Source organism: Hypanus sabinus, chromosome 7 (genome assembly GCF_030144855.1).
Source record: "Hypanus sabinus isolate sHypSab1 chromosome 7, sHypSab1.hap1, whole genome shotgun sequence".
Taxonomy (NCBI): Eukaryota; Metazoa; Chordata; class Chondrichthyes; order Myliobatiformes; family Dasyatidae; genus Hypanus; species Hypanus sabinus.
In genome coordinates this window covers 86,963,986-86,991,441 of record NC_082712.1, presented here as the reverse complement: position 1 = coordinate 86,991,441, position 27,456 = coordinate 86,963,986, and the positions used below count along the sequence as shown (strand labels likewise).

Sequence of the window (27,456 nt, the reverse complement as noted above, 5' to 3'; positions counted from 1 at the left end):
TCTGTGGGTGAAAACACCTTGTTAATCAGAGAGGTCAGAGGAGAATGGCCAGACTGACAGGAAGGCGAATGTAACTCAAGTAACCACACGTTACAACAGTGGTGTGCGGAAGAGCATCTCTGAACGTACAGCATGTTCAACCTCGAAGTGGAAGACCATGAACATACACTCAGTGGCCACTTTATTAGGTACAGGAGGTCCCTAAAAAAAAAAGTGGCTATTGGTTGTTAGTGTACTGTTTCCTTCCGGTAATGCTTAGTGCTTCTCCTCCCACAGATCTAAGGCGTTATGAATAATTTGACAGGAATATTATTGGCATAATCGGGAGTCGGTGTGCAGGGAAGTAAAAGGGGGCGGTGTTTTGGGTTTGTAAAAGGGCGTTTCCCCTCCCTGACAATGAACGCTTTGATGTCGATTCCGATGACAGCGGGGAGTTGATATATTGGAGCTGGTTGCACAAATAGGATGGGAGGAGGAATTAGTGGAGGGCCAACCAGCGGCGGCCTGCGGTCACATGGGCACCGTCTAATGATGCTAGAATTGCAGAGATGCTTGCGGATGTTGGGTACAAGTCGTTAGGAGGAAACATGTGTCGGTAGCAACGCCGCCAACTCATTATATTCAACTGGGGCACCTCTGAAATTGGCACAAGTTCGCTGTTAATCGCTCCCGAGGAGCAGTCGGCTTTCCATCGGCTCGCTCCCGCTGAATGGGTGTCTCGTTCACCGCAACAGACGGCCCCCAGTGTTTGCCATGTCCAGCGAGACCTCCCCTCTCCTCAACTACCGCCTGTACAATGTGGCGGGCGGGGGGTTCGCCGAGAGTTGCGCCGCTCTCCCGACCGAGGAGGTTTCCATCTGCGGCAGCGGCTCGCAGCCCGACGACAGCCGGAAGCTGTCGACCTTTTTCGGGGTCGTGGTGCCCACCGTCCTGTCTATGTTCAGCATCGTGATCTTCATGCGAGTTGGTAAGCTGTCAGTTTTAAAAAAACACCCTCGTTTCCAAGCCCACCCCCCTCCGCTAGCTAAAATACCTTCCATTTTAAAACGTATATTAAACAATCGCAGCTGTTTAATTTGTATTAAGTTTAAAACCCATTGTTGACATGTTGTAGATTTTATTTGCGAATGACATTGGAGTGCGATTTGCCCTGTGACCTCTCTGCGCCTCAGTTCCCCCCTCCCCCCTTAAATCCAGCTTCAGCCGACGGATTGGTTTCTCGGCCGGCAGTTCTCGTGGGTTTAAGATTTTTTTAAAGCAATTTGGTGCATCTGTTTATCCACCGGAGAGCTGTGTTAAAAGAATGGTTTCTGTGTGACCTGTCTGCTTGGCGTACGTGCACGAGCACCTCGATGTTTATCGATACTTGCTCAACCTGTCAGTTCTCAGCCTTCCAACGAGGGGATGGCTGGGCTGTGGTCAAACTTTGCCCCACATGCCATTAAAACTAAACACTCCATGCAGTTTTCAGAACGAATGTATTCCTTGCACCGACCGGCCTCTGCTATTTGTCACCCACTCTTCCACAGAAGCGTCTGGGCCCCGAAATGTCGACTCTTCCTTCTCTTCCGTAGAAGCTGCCCGACTTGCCGAGTTCCTCCAGCAATGTGTGTGTCAACATAGAACAGGAAAAAGGTCCTTCCGATCTGCAAACCAGCTAAAATAAAATAAGAACTAATCCCTCCTACCTACACAATGTCCACCCTCCTCATATCCACGTGCCTATCCAAACGTGAAAAGCCCCGCATGTATTTGCCTCTACCACAGTACCAGGCAGCGCATTCCAGGCATCCACCACTCTCGGAGTAAAAAAAAATACCCCTCGCATCCCCCCTCTTTTCTTCAATGCTTGCCCTCCGCTGTTAGACATTTCAACCCTGGGAAACAGATGCTCCCTGTCCTCTCTATCTGTGCCTCTCAATCTTATAAACCTCTATCAGATCTCCCCTCAGCCTGAGAAAACAGCCTAGGTTTCTGCAACCTCTCATGACAGCACATGCCCTGTAAACCAGGCAGCATCCTGGTTAACCCTCTTCTGCACCCTCTCCAAAGCCTCAACATCCTTCCTATAGTGGGGTGACCAGAACTGTACTCAATACTCCAGAAATGGCCTAGCCAGTGTGTTTTTTTTAAGTTGACGAAATAACTGGCCCTCATTTTTCAAACCTTTAGACTCCCACTGAAACAATAATAGCTTCTCTTTATACCTTGCCAATTCCCTCTCTACAAGAGCACATAATTTTAAGGTGATTGGCTGGAAGTATAAGGGGGATGTCAGAGATAAGTTTATTTAACACAATGAATGAGCCTGAGGTCATTTTCGCTGGAGGGCAGTTAATCTGTGGAATTCATTGCCATGTGGTTGTTGAGATCAAGCCATTGGGTATACTTAAAGCAGAGACTGATAGATTCTTGATTAGTCAGGACTTCAACGGTTATGGGGAGAATGGGATTGAGAGGGATAAAAAATCAGCCATGAATGAATGGCAGAGCAGACTCGATGGTCCAATTGGCCTAATTCTGCTCCTGTGTCTTATGGTCTTGTGTATGAAACACAATGTGGTGGTGGTCGAGGCAGTTGTATCAGGGACACTTAAGGGACTCTCTTAGATAGGCATATGGATGATAGAAAAATGGAGGGAAATGTTAGATTGATCTTGGAGTAGGTTGAAAGGTCAGTTTAAAGTTGTGGGCTGAATGGCCTGTACTGTGTTCTATTTCTTAAATATCAATCTAATTACCATTTATAACTTTGGTCTAGTCCTGTTTGTTGGAATGGTTAACTCTCTCGGGTATTGCAAATTAACCTTTTGGATTCCTGTTAATTCAATGCCACACACCCTCTCTGGGATAACAGGCTCTGTCTGGAGAAGTTTAGGTGAATTATAATTAGGACTTTGTGCCCTGTGGCTCTCAGCTTGTTTGCAAAACAGACGCACTTGCAGCAATGGACTACACCCTACATCCTTTAAAAGTCAATCCTTAAAGGAAGTTCTGTCCGAAGCTGAGTGGCAGTTTTGAAAGAACCTGTCTTTCTAGCATGGGGCTATTCAAAGTTCAAGGTACATCACAGCAGGCAGTGAAATGTGTTGTTTGTGTTAACCGACACACCTTGGGCTGTGCCTGGAGTCAGGACATGTTCTGGTGTCAACATAAACACGAGATTCTGCAGATGCTGGAGGAACTCAGCAGGTCAGGAAACATCCATGGAAGGGGAAGAGACAGATGGCATTTTGTAATGGTTCGCACAAAACTTTACAGTACCGATGACCCGGGTTCAATTTCCTGTAAGGAGTTTGTACATTCTCCCCATGACCACATGGTTTTCCTCCAGGTGCAAAGGTGTACCAGTCAGTAGGTTAATTGCTCATTGTAAATTCTCTCCCAATTAGGCTAGGTTTAAATTGGGAGATTGCTGGCCGACACTGCTTGAAGAACCTATTCTTCGTTGTATCTCAATAAACAAGGACTGATAGGGGTTCTCGACTCATTCCTCTCCATAGATGCTGTCTGACCTGAGTTCCTCCAGCATTGTGCATGTGTGTTTTTTTTCCACAGTGCTAACAACATGACAAGCAACAAAACAAAGCAGGGATAAACAAGCCTCATTCCTCCCTGTCGCCCATGTGCGTACACAGTTCATTAACCCCAGGGTAGGCCTTCCGCCTCCAGGGGATTTGAGCCTGCAGACAATGGGTTCCATCTTCCCCATTCATTCAGCCCATCAATCTGTGCCGGCTCTCCCCCGGCAGATTATTTCACCCAGTTCAATGTTGATGGGTTCTCTACCAAAGGAGGTGTAGGCCACTCCTTCCCTTCACTAGCCTACAGGACATCCTCTGGTAAGGTGTTGCACCTGCTTAGACTCTCTTCTCCCCCCACCTCCTCACAAAATCAGGGTCATGTGAAGCCATGGGAGCAGGTGGTGGATGTCGTATGAGTGGCTGGTGCAGATCACAAGTCCTGGGTATGCGACCACTGATGCAAAGCAAACAGTCTGTGAAGAGTATTGATGATGGCTGGGGTCACCCGTCTTGTAGGCAATGACAAACCACTTCTGTGGAGGGGGGGTAGTTGCCCAGATCAATCATGGTTATGGCTAGAGCATGATTCCCCATGCCATACAACAGGGCAAATAATGAACAAATGGTGTTGATTTCTCAGCCTAGACTCACTTTCAAGGTCTCTAGACTCATGTTCTCAGTATTACTTATTTACTGATCTGTTATTCTTTGGTTGATTGTTTTTTGTACTTGCACAGTGTGTCCTTTGCACATATGTCAGTCTTTGAGTGTAGTTTTTCATTGATTTTGTTGTATTTCTTTTGTTCTACCATGAATGCCTGCAAGAAAACAAACCCCGGGGTAGCATTTGATGACGTGTGCTCAGTGGCCACTTCATCAGGTTTAAGAGTGGAACCCGACATGGTCTCCTGCTGCTTCCTCATCCACATCCGAGGTTTGACGTGTTGCGTGTTCACAGATGCTCTTCCGCACACCACTGGTGTAACACGTGGTTATTTGGGTTACTGTCGGCATCCTGTCAGTTTGAACCAGTCTGGGCATTCTCCTCTGGTTAACAAGGCATCTTCGCACACAGAACTGCCATTCACTGGATGTTTTTGTGTTTCTTGCACCATCCTGTAAACTCGAGAAAATCCCAAGAGGTCAGCGGTTTCTGAGATACTCAAACCACCCCACCTGGCACCAACAATCATTTACAGTCAAAGTCATTTAGATCACAGTTCTCCCCCATTCTGATGTTTGGTCTGAAGAACAACTGAACCTCCTGACCATGTCTGCATGCTTTTATACATTGAGTAGCTGTCACATGATTGGCTCATTAGATACCTGCATTAATAAGCAGGTGTACCTAATAAAGTGGCTACTGAGTGTGTAAACACTTTGCAGTGGACAATCGTCTCCATTGTTGTCTGGTGGGGAGCATTATGCTCCTAGTTTTATTTTTAATCAGATTAGTTCTAATGTGCTACAGTAGATGTGTTATCTAAATTCCCTCTGTCCACTCAGATCATGCTCCTTCAGAATGGCGGGCATGCTGGATTGGGGTAACATGTGTTTACCCCCCCCCCCCCAAGAGCTGTGAGGCCCTTTGACATTGATCCACCCTGGTTGCCCTTTAGCAAACTCGCCCGTTATCGGTTTGTTTGGGACTGGCCTGGTGATTGCAGCCCTGAAGTCCCATTGAGTTTCAAGCTGTGACTTTAAACCTTCCCCTGATTCACGAACATGTCCAGCGGTCTGCCAGGTTTTCAGAAGATTTGCTTTACTTGTCCTATGCACGTCGAAACATGGATGGCAGAGTGGAGATGTGTCTCTATCAAAGGAGGTGTAAAGAACTCCTTCCCACCACTGACTTGCAGGTCACCCTTGGACAAGATGTAGCACCTGCTTCGGTCCCCTCTGCCAAATCAGGGTCATGTGAAGATGTGGGGTCAGGTGGTGGATGGTCGTATGAGCAGCCGGTGCAGATCACGTGATCATGGGTCCTGGTTATGTGACCACTGATGCCAGGCAGACAGTCTCTGAAGTACATTGATAATGGCTGGGGTCACCCATCTTGTGAAGACACTGCCCTGAAGAAGGAAATGGCAAACCACTTCCGTAGAAAAGTTCTCCAAGAACAATCATGGACATGGAAGGACTGTGACCACATCATGCAGCACATGATGCCGACATTGAAATGTACAGTGAAATGTGATGTTTTTTGTTGATGACCAACGTGGTCCGAGGCTTGTGTTTGGGGGGGGGGCAGCCACTCGTCCGGTGCCCACTGTTTACTAACCCTAACCTGTTCATCTTTGGAATGTGGGAGGAAACCAGAGCGCTTGGAGGATATCCACTGTGGAGGAGAGCATTCAGGCAGAGGTGGGAATCGACCCTGATCGGTGATCACTGGCACTGTGAAATGATTGTGCTGCCATTCCACCCTCCTTCATACACATGCATTCCAGTACTGTCCACCTGGCCCTGCATGCCCTCCTCCATCTGGCTCGGACTGTCCCAGTGATAGAAGCCCTGATACACTGCAACAACGGAAATAGTTGGGAGTCGGAAGATTCCTCATTACGTTCTTCTCCTCCACTGGCTCCTCCTGCTCTCTACCTTTCCCAGTCAAAGTTTTCTCCCTTTCAGTCTGACCTCCCACCCCCATCCCCTCCCAGCCCACCACACACTCCTGTGCTCCTTTGCTGCCCTGCTACTCCTGCTCACTACAATGAGCCACTGTTGCTGTGTGAACCTTGTAAGTTGGTAGTGGTGGGAGAGACTGTGTTCTGGTCTGGGTTGAACTCTGCACTGAGTAGCTTGTTAACACCGCCATGGACGGTCCCAACCCTTCTGTGAAAGGAGGAGGGTTGAGCACAGGGCTAGCAACCGCATAACATTTAAAAAAAAAACCAGAGCTACAGAATCGCCAACAGAACCTCTGAGGACCTCATGCCTGGGAGAGAAAGGATCTTTGAAGATGGGTTACCCCAGGGGACCACTTGAAAAACTGGCACAGGACAGAGGACTCTGGCAACCTGCTGTCACCGGCCAGTGCCCCAGTTGTCACTTGTCCACGGTGTGATCTGCTCCTCTCCCGGGCAAATGGATGCATTTGGTGTCAATTGTGGGATCTTGCTGTGCAACATCAGTTGTTGTTGGGGCAATTTGTTGCTGCACTGGAGTCTCTCAAAGCAGTAAATGCCTTCATTGCCTGGTTGTGTCTTCACCTCCTGCACACCATTTATCAATTGGACCTCCACACTGACTTCTGACTTGCATTGGGCTTGTTCCTCCATTGTTACGCCATGCCATTACTCCATCGTCAGTCCATAGGATGCAGTGTATGGCTACAGAATTGTAACCTCTAACCTAGCAGTACAGTTTCATGCTCTCTGCTACAATATTTATACAAGTTCCAAGAAAAAGTGATTCTCCAAGTATGTGTAAAGCCTTCCATTGATATGGGTTGACCATAGATGTCCTACATTTGAGACACAATGTTCAAAACAAATTTATTATTGAAGTACCTGTGTCACCTGATTCATTTTCTTGTGGGCATACTAAGTCTATAATAGAATAACCATAACAGAATCAATGAAAGGCTGTACCAACTTGGGAGTTCAACCAGAGTGCAAAAGACAGCAATCTGTGCAAATACAAAATAATAATAGCAGTAAATATCAAGGATCTGAGATGAAGGATCTTTCAAAGTGAGTCCACGGGTTGTGGGAACATTTCAGTGATGGGCTAAGTGAAGATATCCCCTTTGGTTTAAGAGTCTGATGATTGAGGGATAATAACTGAACCTGGTGGAGTGAGTCCTGAGGCTCCTGTACCACCTTGATGGTAGCAGCGAGAAGAGAGCATGAGCAGGATGGTGGGGTCCCTGATGATGGCTTCTGCCCCATCACTCCCTGCAGATGTGCTCAATGGTGGGGGAGTGCTTTACCTGTGATGGCTTTGGCCTTATCCACTCTGCTTTGTAGGATTTTCCATTCAAGGGCACTGGTGTGATGCAGTTGATCAATACACTGTCCACTACACATCTATAGAAGTTTGTCAGAGTTTTGGATGTCATGTTGAATCTCTGCAAACTCTACAGGGCAGTACGATATGGAGAGCGAGCTGTTGCCTATGCAGGAAGCTCCCCCTCTCCACGCAGCTGATGAACCCAAAGGAACGTCAGAGACTTGTACAGTTTGGCGCTAGTGAAGATGCAGGAGTTGTCAGTCATTATTGACTCCAGCTCCAGATTTTTTTTCCTTGGTTTACTCCCAAAGCCTTCCCCTTGAATAGGTGTAGCTGCAAGGCAGTGGAGGTTTGGGATCAGAGTGGTCTTTCTCCAAGATGAGTATGCATAAATCACTATTTGCTACCCTCAGATTTATTTCTTGCTGACATTTACAGGAAAATAAAGAAATGCAACAATTTTTTTTCAAAAGAAAAACAATAAATAGCAGTGACTGAGCCATTCAGCTCAATCGGTTCATGCCAGCAATTGTGCCCCAAACCTTGCATTTCCAGAGTGACTCTCCATGCCTTGCCCCTTCATGACTCCTGTTGAATGTATGTATCTATGCTTTCCAACTTTGGTTATCAAGGACTCGCAGATTTCTACTGTGGAGAGCATTCTAACTGGCTGCATCACCATCTGGTATGGGGGTTCGGGGGGGCTACTGCAGAGGATCGAAATAAGCTGCAGGAAGTTGTAAACTCAGTCAGCTCCATCTAACCTCAGTCTAGCTTCTGTAGTATCCAGGACATCTTCAAGGAGTGATGTCTCAGAAAAGTCTTGCTGATCATTAAGGACCCCCTTCTCTACCCACCATCACCCAGTACACGCCCTGTTCTCATTGCTACCATCGGGAAGGAGGTACAGGAGCCTGAAGGTGTACTCTGTGATTCAGGAACAGCTTCTTCCCCTGTGCCATCTGATTTCTGAATGGACAATGAGCCCGGCTACACTACCTCACTTTTAAAATTTCTATTTTTGCACTAATTTAATGTAACTAAAGTATACAGTGCCTATAAAAAGTATTCATCCTCCTTGGAAATTTTCATGTTTTATTGTTTTTACAACATTGAATCTCATTGGATTTAATTCGGCTTTTTTGTCACTGATCAACAGAAAGTGAAAACAAGTTTCTGCAAATTGGTTGAAATTTATTACAATTATTAAACAAAATAATTGTTGCATAATTACTCACCCCTTCAAGTCAGTATTTAGTGGATACATCTTTAGCAACAATTACAGCCTTGAGTCTGTGTGGATAGGTCTCTATCAGTTTTGTACATCTGGACACTGCAGTTTTTTTCCCCATTCTTCTTTACAAAACTGCTCAAGCTCTGTCAGATTGCATGGGGATCATGGGTGAACAGCCCTTTTCAAGTCCAACCACGAATTCTCAGTTGGATTGAGGTCTGGACTCTTACTTTGCTACTCCAGGACATTAACTTTGTTGTTTTTAACCCATTCCTGTGTAGCTTTGGCTTTAAGCTTGGGGTCGTTGTCTTGCTGGAAAACAAATCTTCTCCCAAATCAAAGTTCCCTTGCAGTCTGCATCAGGTTTTCCTCCAGGATTTCCCTGTATTTTGCTGCATTTCACAAGCCTTCCAGCCCCTGCTGCAGTGAAGCATCCCCACAGCATGATGCAACCACCACCGCGCTTCATGGTGGGGATGGTGTGTTTTGATGATGTGTGGTATTTCACTTCAGCCAAACACAGCATTTAGTCTGGTGGCCAAAAAGCTCAATTTTGGTTTCATCAGACCACAGAACATTTTTCCAGCTGACTTCAGAGCCTCCCACATACCTTCTGGCAAACTCCAGACAAAATTTCAGTGAGTTTTTTATTTCAACTGAGGCTTCTCTTTGCCACTCTCCCATCAATCTGTGACTGGTGAATTACTTAGGCAACAGTTGTTGTATGCACAGTCTCTCCCATCTCAGCCACTGAAGCTTGTAACTCCTCCAGAATTGTCACAGGTCTCTTGGTGGCCTCCCTCACTAGTCCCCTTCTTGCACGGTCACTCAGTTTTTGATGACGACCTGCTGTGGGCAGACTTGCAGCTGTGCCATATTCTTCCCATTTCTTAATGATTGACTTATCTGTAACTCAAGGGATATTCAGTGACTTGGAAATGTTCTTGTATCCATCTCCTGACTTGTGCTTTCCAATAACCTTTTGCAGTGTTGCTTGGAGTGTTCTTTTGTCTTCATGGTGCAGTTTTTGCCAGGGCACTGACTCACCAGCAATTGGACCTTCCAGATACAGGTGTATTTTTACTACAATCTATTGAAACACCTTGACTGCACACGGTGATCTCCATTTAACTAATTATGTGATTTCTGAAACAATTTGGCTGCATTAGTGATGATTTGGTGTGTCATATTAAAGGGGGTTAATACTTGTGCATTCAATTATTTTGTTTTTATTTGTAATTAATTTAGATCACTTTGTAGAGATCTGTCTTCACTTTGACATGAAAGTTTTTTTTCTGTTGATCAGTGTCAAAAAGCCAAGTTACATCAGATGTCAGGGGTAAGTTTTTTTTACTCAGATAGTGGTGAGTGCTTGGAATGGGCTGCCAGCAACGGTGATGGAGGCAGATACGATAGGATCTCTGAAGAGACTTTTAGATACGTATATGGAGCTTAGAAAAGTAGAGGGCTATGGGTAAGCCTAGTAATTTCTAAGGTAGGGACATGTTCGGCACAACTCTGTGGGCGAAGGGCCTGTATTGTGCTGTAGGGTTTCTGTTTCTACATCCACTGTGATTCAATGCTGTAAAACAATAAAACATGAAGACTTCCGGGGGGGGGGGGGAAGTGAGTACTTTTTATAGGCACTGTATATACTTACTATAATTCATGTTTTTTTATTATGTATTGCATTGTATTGCTGCCACAAAGATAACAAATTTCCCAAAATATGCCAGTGATATTAAACCTGATTCTGAACTCAATCACTTACAGTGGTGGCAAGTTTCACACTTGTGGGTAAAGAGGTTTCTCCTGAACTCCTTAAGCTGTAGGAGCAGAGTTGGGCCATTTGGCCCATCGAGCCTACTCTGCCATTTCATTACGGCTGGTCCATTTTCCCCTTCAGCCCCAATCTCCTGCTTTCTCCCCATATCTCCGTGGCCTGACCAATCAAGAATCTAAGAACATCTGCCTTAAATACGCCCATGACTTGGTCTCCACAGCCTTCAGTATGTGTCACCACACCGTGGGTCAAGAACTTCCTCCTTGCCTCCATTCTAAAAGGAAGCTCTTCTGTTCTGAGGCCATGTCCCATGTTGAGTTTCTTGAAGATGCTCTGTATTCTGATCATAAACAAGAGTAAAAAATCAGCAGAGGCTGGAAATCCAAGCAACACAATCTGGAGGAACTCAGCAGGTCAGGCAGTGTCAACTGTTTACTCTTTTTTTTCCATAAACGCTTCAGTCCGAGACCCTTCATCAGAACTAGAACCAGCGAGAAAAGGTGAGAAGACAGAGTAAGAAGGTGAGGGGAGGAGAGGAAGGAAGTACAAGGCAGTAGGTGATAGATGAAACCAGGAGGGGAAGAGGGGTGAAGTAAAGAGCTGGAAAGTTGATTGGTGAAAGAGATTAAGAGCTGAAGAAGGGAGAGGACAGAAGGCCATGGAAGAAACGGAAGAGGGAGGAGATGAGCAGGTAAGGAGATAAGGCGAGAGAGGGAAATGGGGAGGGAAGGCATTACTGGGAGTTTGAGAAATCGATGTTCATGCCATCAGGTTGAAGGCTGCCTAGATGGAATATGAGGTGTTTCCTCATCGCAGCAGTAGAGGAGGCCATGGACTGACATGTTGGAATGGGAATAGGAAGTAGAATTAAAATGCATGGCCACCAGGAAATTGTGCTTTTTCCATTCTCTCTTGCCCCCCTGCTGTAAGTGCTCGATGAAGCAGTCTCCCAATCTATGTCCAGTCTCACCGGTATACAGGAGGCCGCACCAGGAACACTAAACACAGTGTATGACCCCAACAGATTCACCTGGAAGGAATGTTTGGGGCCCTGAATGGTTGTGAGGGAGGTGGTGTAGGAGCAGGTGTAGCACTTGTTCCGTTCACAAGGATAAGTGCCAGCAGGATGGGTTGAGAGGGCAAGGGATCCTTGTGGAAAGCAGGAAGAGGGGGAAGATGTGCTTGGCGGTGGGATCCCGTTGGAGACGGTGGATGTTATGGAGAATTATTTGCTGGATGCGGAGTCTGTTGGGGTGATGGGTGAGAAGTAGAGGAGTGCTGGCCCTGGAGGTGTGGTGGGAGGTTGTGATGAGGGCAGATGTGCGTGAAATGGAAGAGAAGCGTTTGAGGGCAGTGTTGATGGTGGAGGAAGGGAAGCCCCTTTCTTTGAAGAATGAGGACATCTACTTAGTTCTGGAATGAAAAGCCTGAGAGCAGATGTGGCAGAGGAATTGAGAGAAGGGGGTGGCATTTTTTCCCACAAGGGACAGGGTTGGGAAGAGGTATAGCCCAGATACTAATCCTAACGGTACCATTCTCTCTCTGTACTAATCCAAACCTCACTATACTGGATACCCCACCTTGGTCTTCTGCCTGTTCTGGATCTTTTCATTGCTACCTGCTGACGAGGCATCAACCATCTCGACTTCATCACTCCTATCTCCAATTTCAACCTCACTGCTTCTGAATGCAATGCTGTCCATTCTCTCCGCACTAATCCTACCCTCACCATACCCTCTGACTCTCACAGACTCCTGGACTATACCTCTTCCATCCCGTTACTTGTAAAATTGCCACCCCCTTCTCCAAAGGGATCCCACCACCAAGCACATCCCCCCCCCCCCCACCTGCTTTCCGCAAGGATCACTCCTCCTTCACAACCATTCCTTCCAGGTGAGTCTGTTGGGTTTATACACTGTGCTTGGTGTTCCTGGTGCACCATCTCTGCTGCATCTGCTCTCAGGATGAGGCTTTTCATTCTAGAACTAAGGAGATGTCCTCTTTTTTCAAAGATAGGGGCTTCCCTTCCTCCACCATCAACACTGCCCTCAACCGCATCTCTTCCATCTGCCCTCCACACACCAGGGATAGGCTTCCTCTCCTCACCTAACACCCCTCTAGTCTCTGCATCCAGCACATAATTCTTCATAGTTACCATCAAACACATCACCCCACTCTCCACTTTCCTACGTGACTCCCTTGTCATTTCATCCCTCCCTGCTGTCACTTACCCTTGCAAGTAGAACAAGTGCCACACCTGCCCCTACTACCTCACTACCATTCAGCATCCCAAACAGTCCTTCCTGGTGCATCCGTTGGGGTTATCTACAGTGTCCGGTGCTCCAGATGTGGCCTCCTGTATCTCAGTGAAACCCAACATGGATTGGGAGACTGCTTCACCAAACACCAAAGCAGGATCTCCCAGTGGCCACCCATTTTAATTCCCACTTCCCATTTCCATTTCAACATGTCAGTCCATTGCCTCCTCTACTGCCGTGTTGAGGACACACTCAGATTGGAAGAGTAACACCTTATATTCTATCTGGGTAGCCTCCAATCTGATAGCATGAACATCGATTTCTCAATGGCCCTCTCTCACTTTTATCTCCTCACCTGCCCCTCACCTCCCTCTGGTGCTCCTCCCCACTTTTCCGTTCTTCCATGTCCTTCTGTCCCCCGTCTCCAGCCATGTATCTTTCACCAATCGACTTCCCAGCTCTTTACTTCACCCCTCCCCCCACACCCCTCGCAGTTTCACCTGTCACCACCTCGTCACTTCCTCCCCTCCCCACACCACCTTACTCTGACTTCTCATCTTTTTTTCTGCACTTCTAGCTCAGATGAATAGCCTCGGCCCGAAATGTCGACTCTTTACTCTTTCCCATAGATGCTGCCTGGCCTCCTGAGTTCCTCCAGGACTTTGTGTGTCTGTCTCTCTGTCTCTGTGCTGGTTTCTTCCCACATCCCAAAGGCATGTAGGTCGGTGGGTAAATTGCCTGTAATATGTCGGGAATTTTGGGGCTGGGCTGGGTGGTGAAAGTGGAGGGGGAGCGTAAGAGGAAAAGTGGGATTGGTGTAAATTCTTTATTTAATGAGATACAATGCAGAATAGGCTCTTTGAGCCATGACACATAGCAATCCCCTGATTTAGTCGTCATCTAAACACACACACGCACAATCTTGGAGGAACTCTGCTGGTCAGGCAGCATCTATGGAATGAAATAAAGAGTCAATGGTTTGGGTCGAGACCCTTCTTCAGGATTGAGAAGGAAGGGGGAAGAAACCAGAATGTAAAGCTGGGGCGAGGAGGTGGAGTGTCTGGAAGGTGATTGGTGAAGCCAGGTGGGTGGGAAAGGTAGAAGGTTGGAGAGGAAAGAATTGGAGAGGACAGGGGACCCAAGGGGAGGTGATAGGCAGGTGAGAAGTAAAAGGTCAGAGTGGGGAATGTGGGGGGGGGGGTTGGAATTTGTTTACTGGATGGAGAAATCTTTATTCATGCCATCGTATTGCTCCTTCAAACTGAGGGTGACCAATTAACCTACCAGCCGGTACATTAAGTTATAGAGAAAGGTTGAACAAGTTAGGTCTTTATTCTTTGGAGTATAGAAGGTTGAGGTGGGACTTGATAGAGGTATTTAATATTATGAGGGGGATAGATAGAGTTGACGTGGATAGGCTTTTTCCATTGAGAGTAGGGGAGATTCAAACAAGAGGACATGAGTTGAGAGGGGGCAAAAATTTAGGGGTAACACGAGGGGGAACTTCTTTACTCAGAGAGTGGTAGCTGTGTGGAACAAGCTTCCAGTAGAAGTGTTAGAGGCAGGTTCAATATTGTCATTTTAAAGAAAAATTGGATAGGTATACGGACAGGAAAGGAATGGAGGGTTATGGGCTGAGTGCGGGTCAGTGGGACTAGGTGAGAGTTAGTATTTGGCACGGACTGGAAGGGCTGAGATGGCCTGTTTCCATGCTGTAATTGTTATATGGTTATCTTTGGACTGTGGGAGGAAACCGGAGCACCCGGAGGAAACCCACGTTGCCAAGGGGAGAACGTACAAACAGGCAGTGGTGGGAATTGAACCGGGGTCGCCCACACTGTAAAGCGCTGTAACCAGTCCACTGCTGTGCCACGTGCTCACTGATCATCGTGCAGGCTGAAAGGATTGTTTCCACATTGTGTCGCTGGCTCCTGGGTGCCTCTGTAAACATCCATTCCTCAGGAGGATTTTCTCGTCAACATCATGCGGGTGAAACTGGCTTGGCAAGGAAGTTTGTACCTCAGCCAGGATTAGGCACTTTCACCTGGGGAAACAGTTTTAACACAAGACCAGTTCTGCCAGCTCTCAGACAGCAGGACTCCGTGAAGCTCACTGCGCAGATAATGCAAGTCAGTGGTTGTCAGTCGGTTTGTTCAAATCGCAAAGCACACTCACCAAATTAACCCGCTGAGCTCCAGCCTCTGACAAGTAGGTGAGGGCCAGAACATGACACTCAGCATTTGATGTTGTTGGCAACTAGCTTGCAGACATTTTGTCTCCAGTTGAGATTATTTCTTCAGTTGTTGGTGTTACTCCTTGAGGGTGCTTGTGTTTATATAGTTTCCCCCCCCCATTCACTTGCGCCCGTCCTGATTGGTTACCCCTTCAGCTGACCTTTGAATTCTATTGGCTCACGTTTCTTCAGCTCTCAGGGGTTCGTAGAAGGTGTCTATATTGATATGCTTGTTTACAGAGTTATTAGAGATGTCACCTTGACTGGCAATGAAACGTCTGGAAGCTAATTGCCAAGCTCAGCAAACACCACAACCCGAGCTACCAGTATTCACCACCATCCTATGACATGCAGCCTTGGGTTAACCACTGGTATCCTTGTCATAATCTAGGAACTGGAACAATATACATGCTAATTAAAGTTCAAACAAGTTTGTTTTTCCATTAAACATCCCAATCGCATTGGGACTATTTAACTTCAGGACTATCTTGGGTCCCAATACCGTTGAGCTTGGCAAGCACCACCAATATATAAGGGTCAACATAACAGTGGCCTCTGAGTGCATGTTCCTGGTCTTCTGCTGCTGTAGCCCATCCACCTCAAGATTTGATGTGTTGTACGTTCAGAGATGCTCTTCTGCACACCACCACTGTTGCAATGTGTGGTTATTTGAGTTACTGTCAGCTTGAACCAGTCTGGCCATTCTCCTCTGACCTCTCATTAACAAGGCGTTTTCGCCCACAGAACTGCTGCTCACTGGATGGTTCTTTCTCTGTAAACTCTAGAGCAGAGGTTTCCAACCTGGGGTCCACGGACCCCTTAATGGAAACCCCTGCTCTAGAGACTGTTGTGCATGACAATCCCAGGAGACCAGCAGTTCCTGAGATACTCAAACCACCCCATCTGGCACCGACAATCATTCACAGTCAAAGTCATTTCTTCCCACATTCTGATGTTTGGTCTGATCAAAAACTGAACCTCTTGACCATGTCTGCATGCTTTTGTGCATTGAGTTGCTGCCTAGTGATTGGCTGATTAGATATATTCATCAACGAGCAGGTGTACCTCAAAGTAGCACTGAGCTCTATTTGATGTGGCAAGGATACAGGCTGTCCTCTGATTTTTATCACTGGACTTGGGGACACCATCCCTTCCTCCACTCCACCCGTAAGAGGTCCTTCACATAACTAAGTTCAAAAGACTTTGTTTCCTCCCCCCCCCCCCACTTTTAATAATTATTTTTTTTAGTTTGGTGCACTTTTGATTCCATGCATTACAATATTTAAGAGGTATAGTTACCAATATTGAGAACTAGGGAGTCCTTGTGCAGGATTCCCTGAAGGCAAATCTGCATGTTAAGTAGGTGGTGAGGAAGGCAAATGCAATGTTCATACGAATTTCGAGAGGACTGGAATATAAAAGCAAGGATGTAATGTTGATGCTTTATAAGGCATTGGTCAGACTGCACTTGGAGTATTGTGAGCTGTTTTGGGACCCTTTATCTAAGAGAGGATGTGCTGGTATTGGAGTCGGCCCTGAGGAGAATGATCCTGGATTGTAAGGGTTATGTTTAATGTTTAAGATTATGTTTAAGATGTGTTTAATGGATCTGGGACTGTACTCGCGAGAGTTTAGAAGAATGAGGGGTATTTCACTGAAACCTATTGAATATTAAAAGGCCTAGATGACGTGGCGAGAGGATGTTTCCAACAGTGGAGAGTGAACCAGAGGGCACAACCCTCAGAATAGAAGGACGTCCACTTATAATAGAAGAGGAATCTCTTTAGCCAGAGGGCAGTGGATCTATGGAGTTCACTGAGACAGACGGATGCGGAGGCCAAATATTTTGGGTAAGTTTATAGTGGCAGTTGAAAGGTTTTTGATTAGTCAGCGTGTCAAAGGTTACAGGGAGAAGGCTGGAAAATGCGGTCAGCCACATGGAATGGCAGAGCAGGCTCAATGGGTTGAATGGCCTAATTCTGCCCCAATGTCTTATCTCAGCATTTGTTTTAATCTCCATGTTGTGATGCCAGCATGGATTAGCAGCGGTGCCTCTGGTCAAATATCCTACAGTATTCTCTTCCCTCCATTCCCTTTACTCTTCTTCCATTTCCCATTTTGGTTCCTCTCCATAGATGCTGCCTGACTTGCAACTTGCTGAGTTCCTCAATGTCTGTCTGTCAAAGGCCTTGAAAAATGATGGTGGTGTCCTGTACCCGAGCAGATGCATAACTGCCACCTTAATCTGGGCCTTCACTGCGGCTTTCAAATGACCAATTTTAATCCTGCAGATGTTGCTGGAGCACTGCCTGAGGCATCCCCCTCCAAAAAAGCTGCATTTATTCACTGGCTGTCAATGGCCTCATTGTTGCTGACACGTGACACTGTCACAATGCTTCTCTTTTTTTCCCTCTCTCTGTAATTAGGGAGGTCACAAGGATCGCTGCTTTCTGTGCCTCTGCTTTGTAGATAAACTGTGGACGGTTCCTGCCGATTCAAGTGTGAGGCTCCTAATTAAATATCCGACGCTGAGATGCCAGCGGGAAAAGGCAGAATAATTCGAGCTGCTCAGTGGGTCACTCACCTGAGGTCCAGAGGTTGTCAGTTCGAGTCTCACCTCTGGCATTTCAGTACACAGAAAAATCAAGGCGTTGCACCCTTAGTGAGGGGCTGTCAGTGGTGCTGCCATTCAGCTAAGACATTATTGAGATACAGTGTGAAATAGGCCCTTTGAGCCACACTGCCCATCAACCCACTAGCCTAATTATGGGATAGTTTCCAATGACCAATTAACTTTCCAACCTGTGCATCTTTGGACTGTGGAAGGAAACCAGAGCACCCGGGGGAAACCCGCGCAGCCACAGAGAGAACGTACAAACTCCTCACGGGAGGAGTTTGTGGCGGGAGTTTGCCTGTACTGTGCAGCGTGCTAACCACTACGCTACCATGCTGCCCTAATGAGGCAGTGGTTCTAATTTGAAGAGAGGAGCTGTGATAATTCTAGGCCAAACATAGAAATTTGCTGTAAATGAGACATTTGATTCACTCTAATGCCCTGAGTAATCAAGAAGAACTTCTGCCTTAAGTATACCAATGACTTGACCTCCACAGCTGCCTGGGGCACTGAATACCACAGATTTACCACTCTGGCTAATTCCTCCTCGTTTTCCTAAGAGTTTGTGAAGATTCAGTTTGACATCTTAAACGGTTGAGAAACTTGTATAGATGTGTGCTGGAGAGTATATTGACCGGCTGCATCTGGTAAGGAAACCCTAATGCCCTTGAACGGAAAATCTGACAAAAAGTAGAAGATATGGCCCTGTCTGTCACAGGTAAAGCCCTCCCCACCAATGAGCACGTCTACACCGAGCATTGTCACAGGAGAACAGCATCCATCGTCCAGGGCTCAGGACATGCTCTCTTCTCACTGCTGCCATCACAAAGAAAGTACAGGACCCTCGGGGCTCTCACCACCAGGTTCAGGAAGTTATTACCCCTCAACTATCAGCTCGTGAACCAAAGGGGATAACTTCACTTGTCCCATTATTGAAATGTTTCCACAACCAATGAATTCACTTTCAGGGACTTTCTCGGTCTTTTTGTGTATTTTCACAGTTGATCTTTTTGCACACCTGTTGAACGGTTGTTCATTGATTCTGTCAGAACCGTAGAACCATAGAACATTACAGCACAGAAACAGGCCTTTTGGCCCTTCTTGGCTGTGCCGAACCATTTTTCTGCCTAGTCCCACTGACCTGCACCTGAACCATATCCCTCCACACCCCTCTCATCCATGTACCTGTCCAAGTTTTTCTTAAATGTTAAAAGTGAGCCCGCATTCACCACTTCATCTGGCAGCTCATTCCACACTCCTACCACTCTCTGTATGAAGAAGCCCCCCCCCCCCATGTTCCCTTTAAACTTTTCCTCCCTTCATCCTTAACCCATGACCTCTGGTTATTTTCCTCCCCTGGCCTCAGTGGAAAAAGCCTGCTTGCATTCACTCTATACCCATCATAATTTTATATATCTCTATCAAATCTCCCCTCATTCTTCTACGCTTCAGGGAATAAAGTCCTAACCTATTCAACCTTTCTCTGTAACTGTTTCTCAAGTCCCGGCAACATCCTTGTAAACCTTCTCTGCACTCTTTCAACCTTATTAGTATCCTTCCTGTAATTTGCTGACCAGAACTGTACACAATATTCCAATTTCGGCCTCACCAATGCCTTATACAACCTCACCATAACATTCCAACTCTTAAACTCAATACTTTGATTTATAAAGGCCAATGTACCAAAAGCTCTCTTTACTACTCTATCTACCTGTGATGCCACTTTTAGGGAATTTTGTATCTGTATTCCCACATCCCTCTGTTCTACTGCACTCCTCAGTGTCCTACCATTTACCTTGTATGTTCTACCTTGGTTTGTCCTTCCAAAGTGAAATACCTCACACTTGTCTGTATTACCGTAAACTCCATCTGCCATTTTTCAGCCCATTTTTCCAGTTGGTCCAGATCCCTCTGCAAGCTTTGAAAACCTTCCTCACTGTCCACTACACCTCCAATCTTCATATCATCAGCAAATTTGCTGATCCAATTTACCACATTATCATCCAGATCATTGATATAGATGACAAATAACAATGGATCCAGCACTGATCCCTGTGGCACACAGTGTTCTGGTTACTATTCTATAGACTGACTGAGTATGCCCACAGGAAAATGAATCTCAGGATTGTATATGGTGACATACATGTACTTTGATAATGAATTACTTTGAACCTTGATATGGTCCTTGTGTAGACAGAACACATTAGTCTAGTTAGGAGATGGATTGCTAGTATAGTTAGTTTGGCTGAATGGTGGGGGCTGGAGGGCCAGTTCCAGTGCTGTCTTGTTCCAAGCTTAACTCTGAGTGGGTAAATCATCCCATCTGCTTGCTCAACCCTAACACACTTGCATTTTGGCTGCTCTAGCCTTTTCCACTGATGTGGGACACAGCTCCCTGGTTCCAGATATTCCTTCAGGAATGACCTCTTTGTTATTGAATAGTGAAAGGCCTTGATAGAGTGGATGTGGAGAGGACGTCTCCTATGGTGGGAGAGTCTTAAGACCATCCTCACAATGGCTATTTACAATGGAGATGAGGAGGAATTTCTTCAGCAAGAGAGTGGTGAATCTGTGGAATTCATTGCCACAGGTGGCTGTGGAGGCCAAGTTGTCGGGTATATTTAAGGCAAAGGTTGATAGATTCAGGATTGGTCAGTCCATGAAGGGATGCAGGGGGAAGGCAGCAGATTGGGACTGAGAGGGAAAATGGATCAGCCATGATGAAATGGCAGAATAGACCCAATGGGCCAAATGGCCTAATTCTGCTGCTATGTCATGTGGTCTGCTCCTTCAGAATCTCGAGCTTGTGGAATTTCCCCAGCTCTTCAAACTTTGAAGTAAATTTATTATTAAAGTGTGTATACATCGCCTATATCCAATTCTTGAGATTCATTTTCTTTCAGGCATTCACAGTAGAATAAAGGAACACAATAGAATCAGTGGAAAACTACACATACACACACAAAACACTGCAAAACAAGACAACCCAAATACAAAAAGAATTGTTCGGTATTTCATCTATTATCTGTTACGGTGCCTTCATCTCCGGCACCGTACTGCCCTCAAAACTATTCTTCTAACAATATGTGACTGGATACAGTTTTGGTTCCTTATCATGGGGGGAGGGGGAGAAGGTTGAGACATCAATAATGATCTAGAAGGACTGAATGGCCTACAAAAACACATTCTCTGCTTTTAATTACACTAAGTTCTGGAATCCGCTTCTCCCAACACGCTCTGCACCACCACCCCCCGAACTGTTTAGAACATAGAGCTGTATAGGGACTTGTATTACAGGTCGACCTTCTATAATCAGGCACCATTGGGACCTGAGGAGTTCCTGATTAGTGAAAATGCCGAATTACAGAAGGATCACATTAAGCAATAGCTAACCGCCTCATCATATCTTTGAAATATCATGTAAATCAGTACGTTAGATAATAATGAAATAGAAACATTAAATGAGTAGCAAGTGAAATTTTATTAAAGTAATATACTGTACAGGCACAGATTAAATAAAAGGGTACATGTGAATGTACAGGAATTAACTTGTACAGAAAAGTTGAGCACTTCCGCTTCTAAAGTGAGACATTTAATATACCTTAAGGCAAAGTTACATGTCTTGCAAGTGTGGGGTTGTGAGGATCATCAACACCTTCATCATGAAAAATGAGCAAAGCTTCAGGAACTGGCACAACAGTTTCTTCAACAAACTCTGCTGCTGATTCCTTGTCTCCTGAACGTTTTTTACCACCATGACACTGCACGAAACTGTAAGCCGTGACGCTGCTTGAACTGATGAAGCCAGCCTTCACTATAGTCACACTCATAATCTAGTCCTAGTTCTTCATGAAATACTTTTGCTTGTTCCTTCAATATATCTCCAGATAGTTCAACACCTTCGCTTACATGAAGATTAAACCACGTTATCAGCACTTTACCTGGTTCCGACCTTCTTCCGTCTTTTCTTACACACATCTGTTTCTTTGAGCCACTATCAGAAAAAGAACGTAGCAGTTTTTCTTTCTGTTTCTTTATATCATACACTGTGGAAGAGCCTATGTTGTAACACTCGCGCAAGCTTTTCACCGATTACACCACTGTCCAGTTTTTTCAAAAGTTCAGCCTTATCTTTAATGGATAATGTGCGGTGTTTTCGCTTCACAGTTCAAGGTGCATTTCCTTTACTCACTGGGGCCATAATTGGGGCTAAAAAAGTGCAAATGATATTAGTAAATGCAGGAAAACAGGCAGGAATAGCCTGTCTGTGCTTACAGGAGTGCACCAACATGTGAACAGATCTAGCGCAACCAAAACAATGTGCAGCAGATTGGCACGGTGGCCCGGGAAATTTGAAATCCATGCCGGATTATCGAAGGAACCGGATTACAGGTTGTCAGATTAGTGAAGGTGGACTGTATTAAGCTACAGAAAATTGTAAAACTAGTCGGCTCCATCATGGGCACTAGCCTCTGTAGTATTCTGGACAATGCCCTGGTGAGACCACTGATGCACCATCAATAACTCACACTGAGATGTAAGGCGAGATATCGGCTTTTATTGACTGGAAGAAGGAACCAGGAGTGAGTGTCTATCATACAATGTCTTGGAGACTGAGGCCAAGCGTCAGGCCTCAGATCTCCTTTATACAGGGGCCTGTGGGAGGAGCCACAGGAGCAGTCAGCAGGGGCGTGTCCCGACAGGCACATAGTTCACCACAACCACACCTGGAGTATTGTGTACAGTTTGGGTCTCCAGGGTTAAGGAAGGACATCCTGGCTGTAGAGGAAGTGCAACGTAGATTCACAAAGTTAATTCCTGGGATGTCTGGACTGTCTTATGCAGAGAGGTTAGAGAGACTGGGCTTGTATATGCTGGAATTAAGGAGATTGAGAGGGGATCTGATTGCAACATATAAGATTATTAAGGGATTGGACAAGATAGAGGCAGGAAATATGTTCCAGATGCTGGGAGAGTCCAGTACCAGAGGGCATGGTTTGAGAATAAGGGGTAGGTCATTTAGGACAGATTTAAGGAAAATCTTCTTCTCCCAGAGAGTTGTGGGGGTCTGGAATGCACTGCCTCGGAAGGTAGTGGAGGCCAATTCTCTGGATGCTTTCAAGAAGGAGCTAGATAGGTATCTTATGGATAGGGGAATCAAGGGATATGGGGACAAGGCAGGAACCGGGTATTGATAGTAGTTGATCAGCCATGATCTCAAAATGGCGGTGCAGGCTCGAAGGGCCGAATGATCTACTTCTGCACCTATTGTCTATTGTCTATCTTCAAAGAGCAGTGCCTCCAGAAAGGTGGCATCCATCATTAAGGACCCTCCTTCCCCTACCACCACCCGGGTCATGCCTTGTTCTCATTTTTACCATCAGGAGGGAGATACAGAAGCCTGAAGACACACACTCTGCAGTTCGGGAACAGCTTTTTCCCCCTGGCCATCCGATTTCTGAATGGACATTGAACCCATGAACACTACCCCATACTTTTTATTTCAATTTTTGCACAAATTTAATGTAACTATTTACTATATTTACTGTTATTTATTTTCTATTATCATGTTTTGCATTGTACTGCCACTGCTGTTAACTAATTTCACGATGTATGCTGGTGATATTAAATCTGATTCTGAAAACTATTATTTGTAGCTTGGTAAATTTCATCAGGCACTTTCCAATGAGAGAGTTGTGTGCCTAATGCCAATCTTTATTGTCACTTTGAAATTATTTTCTCATAAGTTTGGGGTATTGCAGTTTGTGGCCACGTTTTTATGTTGAACTTCATGAACAGTGCATTGATATTGGCAGTTTAGCAATATCCTCTGCTGTCCCCTGACACTCTCCTTCAGTTTATCATATCTGCACAGGTTGAGCATGTCTCCTCTGTGTTTAAAGATATTAATCGTTGCTCCTCCCTGCTTTACTTCATACCCTAACAGACAGAACCAGAATCTTCCCCTCTCCCTGACCCAAAGTTGATTGAGTAAGCACCTCCTCCCAGCAAGGAGAGTTTTGGCTGTACTCCAGTATTACATAATATTGAATCCCCTTCAAGGCTGCTTTTACGTCAGTAACAGGAACCTGTGTTCAACTGATCCTTTTTATATAAAAAAAAATTGTTCTGAAGGAGTACTACACCACATCTTTCAGATGAGACGTGTTCTTGCTCTCGTACAATGCTGTGAAAAAGTTGCAGAGGCACATGTGTAGCTAGCGTTCTGCATAGTGCTGTATTTGTCAACGTGGAGCAGAGAGCCAGTTTGTAAATCTGGCAGGGTCAAAGGATGCTGGGAATGGTGAGGGTGGAGTGCAGAGGGAGGGGTGTGGGACAGGTGGCGGAGAGGGAGTGCCAGGGACAGAGGGTGCCACGAGAGCAGACATGCCTAGACCTGGGACACCAGACAAGAATCATTAGATTCTAAGCAATTGGTTAAGTGATCATTGCAGAATGTCTCTGGTGATTCCCTCTCCCTGCCCCCTTTCCCACTCTCAGACCACAGTAGAGACCCATAGCAGAATCGGGTTTATCATCAGTCATGGAACTTGTTTTTGTGGTAGCAGTAGAATGCAATAAATAAAATTACTACAGTACTGTGCAAAAGTCTTGTGCACCCTAGCTATAGATACTTGCCTAAGATATTTGTACTGTATATAACATCTTTCTCGTTGCCAACTGACACTTAATGCTAGTGAGCCAATACAAAGCTCATTACTCTTATTTCTTTTTCCCAACCACCTTCCTATTTTAACTGATATATTGTACTGTGCAAACATCCCTAGCTATATATTCCAAAAATTTAGTACAGTACTGTAAAGTCCATGCGGAAAAAATGTTCATTCAGAGTTTTCTGTTGCTTGTTATGACACGGAAACGGGTCAATCAAAGTGAACTTATTATTAAAGTGCATATCTGTAACTATATACTACCTAGATTAATTTTCTTGCAGGCATCCACAGGGAAAAGAAATACGATATAATTTTATTAAAGATTATCATCAAACACTTGTTACACTAGTGTTTACAGCAGCAATGAAGGTCCTCCATCTGTGTCTGTCCTTGGCCATCTTCTCCACTGTGCCCCAGGAATGGTTCAAGGTCCTCATTTCTGCCTCTATGGTACAGAGTCAAGTTGTCTTTGGTCTCCTGCATTTCCTCCGCCCCTGAGGGGTCCAATGAAGCCTACATTTCAGAAATCAATTTTGGCCTCGGTCTTGGCGTTGTTCAGGGTTTCTTCATCATGTCAGTAGCTGCCTTTCGGTTTTCACTACTGTCGGCCGTGCAAGTCCTGGGTGGAGACTCGGGAATACTGTCACACTCAGATGTAGGATTCTTCTTTGCTGTTTCCATGACAATTTCGTTTTACCAGTCTGGGTTGTTAGTCTTGAGCTGAACCCCTGAACCTGGAGGAGTGATTGAACACTTTTAGACTGGCCACTACCCTTTGACCTGTTTGGCATGGGTGATCCTACCAAGATCTAAAGCATAAAGTCCTGACCCCAGCCTACCTAGCTCTCCCTGTCATTGAGGCACACAGGCCTCCAAACCATGACAAGGTTGTGGTCCTCTTGGAGGTTTACGAAAAGACGTGTACATATACAGAAAAAGGCTGACAGGCATCCAATGTGCAAATATAGGGAAGCTATGTAAATTTTAAAAGGCACAAAGAACATGAGTTGTGAAGAGTTCTTGAAAGTGAGTCTGTAGGTCGTAAAATCAGTTCAGAGATGTAGTGAATGAAATCATCTATGCTGGTTTAGGAGCCTGATGGTTGTAGGGTCATAACTGTACCTGAATCTGGTTGTGTGGTTGTGGCCTCATGCCTGATGAAGAGGTATGGATGGTGACGGTGTTTGATGGTGGATGCTGCTTTTCTGCAACAGTGTTCATTGCAAATGTTAAACTTTAAATTAGAGATACAGCACAGTAACAGGCCCTTCCTGCCCAATATGAGTCTTTGCTGCTCAATTGCATCCATGTTTGCAGTGGCCACTCCGGAGTTGATATCTGTTATTTGTTAAGTGGGGTGCTCTGCTGTGCACAATCCTAATCTGATGAAAAATGGACGTGGGAGCACGGAGGAACATCTGGAAATCTCCAGGAAGGCCCGTTTCGTTGCTGCTGCTGCTGTGAGGTCCAGGTCCCTGCTGAGAAGAACAGGCCCCCAGTCCTCAGGGTAGCGTTGCCAGTGGCTGTTTGCAGGGCGTTGTAGTACGCTCGGCAGAGGATGGTGCTCGGAGAGGCTGTGCCGGAGGGGATGGTCGGAGGCTGGGAAGTTTGATGGACTCGGAGTCCGTTGCAGTCGGGGTGCTTTCATTGTGTGTTGTGTCTGTGAGGCTGAGTCGGGCGGCACCGTGGAAGTCCATAGCACGGGTATTCCCTTTTGCCACCTGCGTGGGATGACGAGTCTATTGGGACCCTGAGGACTTGTGGAAACTGTGTGGTGGTTTCTTTCGAACTTAGTCTTTTAACGTCTTTGGACTATTTTTACTGTGCCCATGGTCTGTTTTTTTCTTATCAATGATGGTATTGTCTGCACTGTTGTAACGATATGTTAACTATAACTAAATGTAACTATGTGGGTTTGTGTAGGTCTTGTAGCTTTAGTTTTTGGTTTGTTGGGTGATAGAGTTGGTCTCCTGACTTGGTGTGTCTGGGTAGTCTTGTTTTGTCTGGTGGGTTTGGAGCTCCTTTCCGGGAAATGCGCTAAGATGGTAGCACAATATTAATACGCAGCAGCCTCTCTGGACTCTAGATTGGGGATTACCAAATGTTATGTGGATTTTCTGGTGTAGTCTGTTTTGTCGTGTGCTTTTGTGACATCATTCTGGAGGAACGGTGTCTCATTTTTTTAACTGCATTGCATTTGTGGTTTCTAAATGACAATAAACTGAAACTGAACTGAACTGACCAGTTTACTTATTAATCAGTAAGTCTCTGGACTGTGGGAGGAAACCGGAGCACTCTGGAGAATCCCAAGAAGTCATGGGGAGAACATACAAACTCCTTAAAGGCAGCGATGGGGATTGAACCTTGATCGATGGTACAGTATGGCAAAGTGCTGACCGCTATGATACCATGTAAATGTGCTCATTGGTGAGTGGAATTTGCCCACGATAGAATAGGCTGTATCCACCATTCTCTAGTGCTTTCTGTTCCTGGGCATTGATGTCTCCATACCAGGCCATGGTTCAACTAGTCAGGGTACTCGCCACTGGGCACCTGTACTTCGTCCTCCACGGTGGGTCTATGCCAGCTCTGGAGAGCAATCTTGTTGCCCCGTAGTCAAAGTAATATTGAACTTAGAGCAAACACAAGAAAGTCTGCAGATGCTGGAAATCTAAATCAACACACAGAGTGCTGGAGGAACTCAGCAGGTCAGGCAGCATGTATGGAAATGAATAAACAGTCGAAGTTTTGGGCCGAGACCCTTGCCCTTTTCTGTCCAGCAGTGAAGAAGGGTCTCAGCCTGAAACATTGACTGTTTATTCATTTCCATAGATGGTGCCTGAGCTGCTGAGTTCCTCCACCATTTTGTGTGTGTTGCAGTGAACTTCGAGCCATCAATGCACTAACATCTTTTAAGGGGAATTTGGAACAACCTGTGGTCACAGCAAGGATATGTAATCTCTACAACGACGGCTGCAGTGGTTGGACTCGAACCTGGGTCACTGAAACTCTGAACTGCTGCACCACCAAGCTGCTGTTGGCCTCGCATTGTTGAATCAGGAAGCCTATTCGAAGCAAGGCCCTATGTTTGGGCCACTCAACTGTTCTGTGTCTAGACTAATGGAGATGCAGGACGTGGCAGATGCTGGAATCTGGAACTGCGAGAAGAACTCGAAAGGTCA

The 27,456-nt window shown here is 45.8% G+C and overlaps 1 protein-coding gene across 2 annotated transcripts in view; it reads left to right on the top strand.

Moving 5' to 3' along the window:
- Positions 1-571: 571 nt before the first annotated feature.
- slc12a9 (solute carrier family 12 member 9) overlaps positions 572-27,456 on the top strand; it is a 122,330-nt gene continuing 95,445 nt past the window's right edge. For both annotated transcript variants that reach the window (XM_059973871.1, XM_059973870.1), the window contains exon 1: positions 572-967. In XM_059973871.1, the coding sequence (XP_059829854.1) occupies positions 754-967 (214 nt within the window). In that variant the 5' untranslated portion in view covers positions 572-753. The remainder of the gene's footprint in view (positions 968-27,456) is intronic.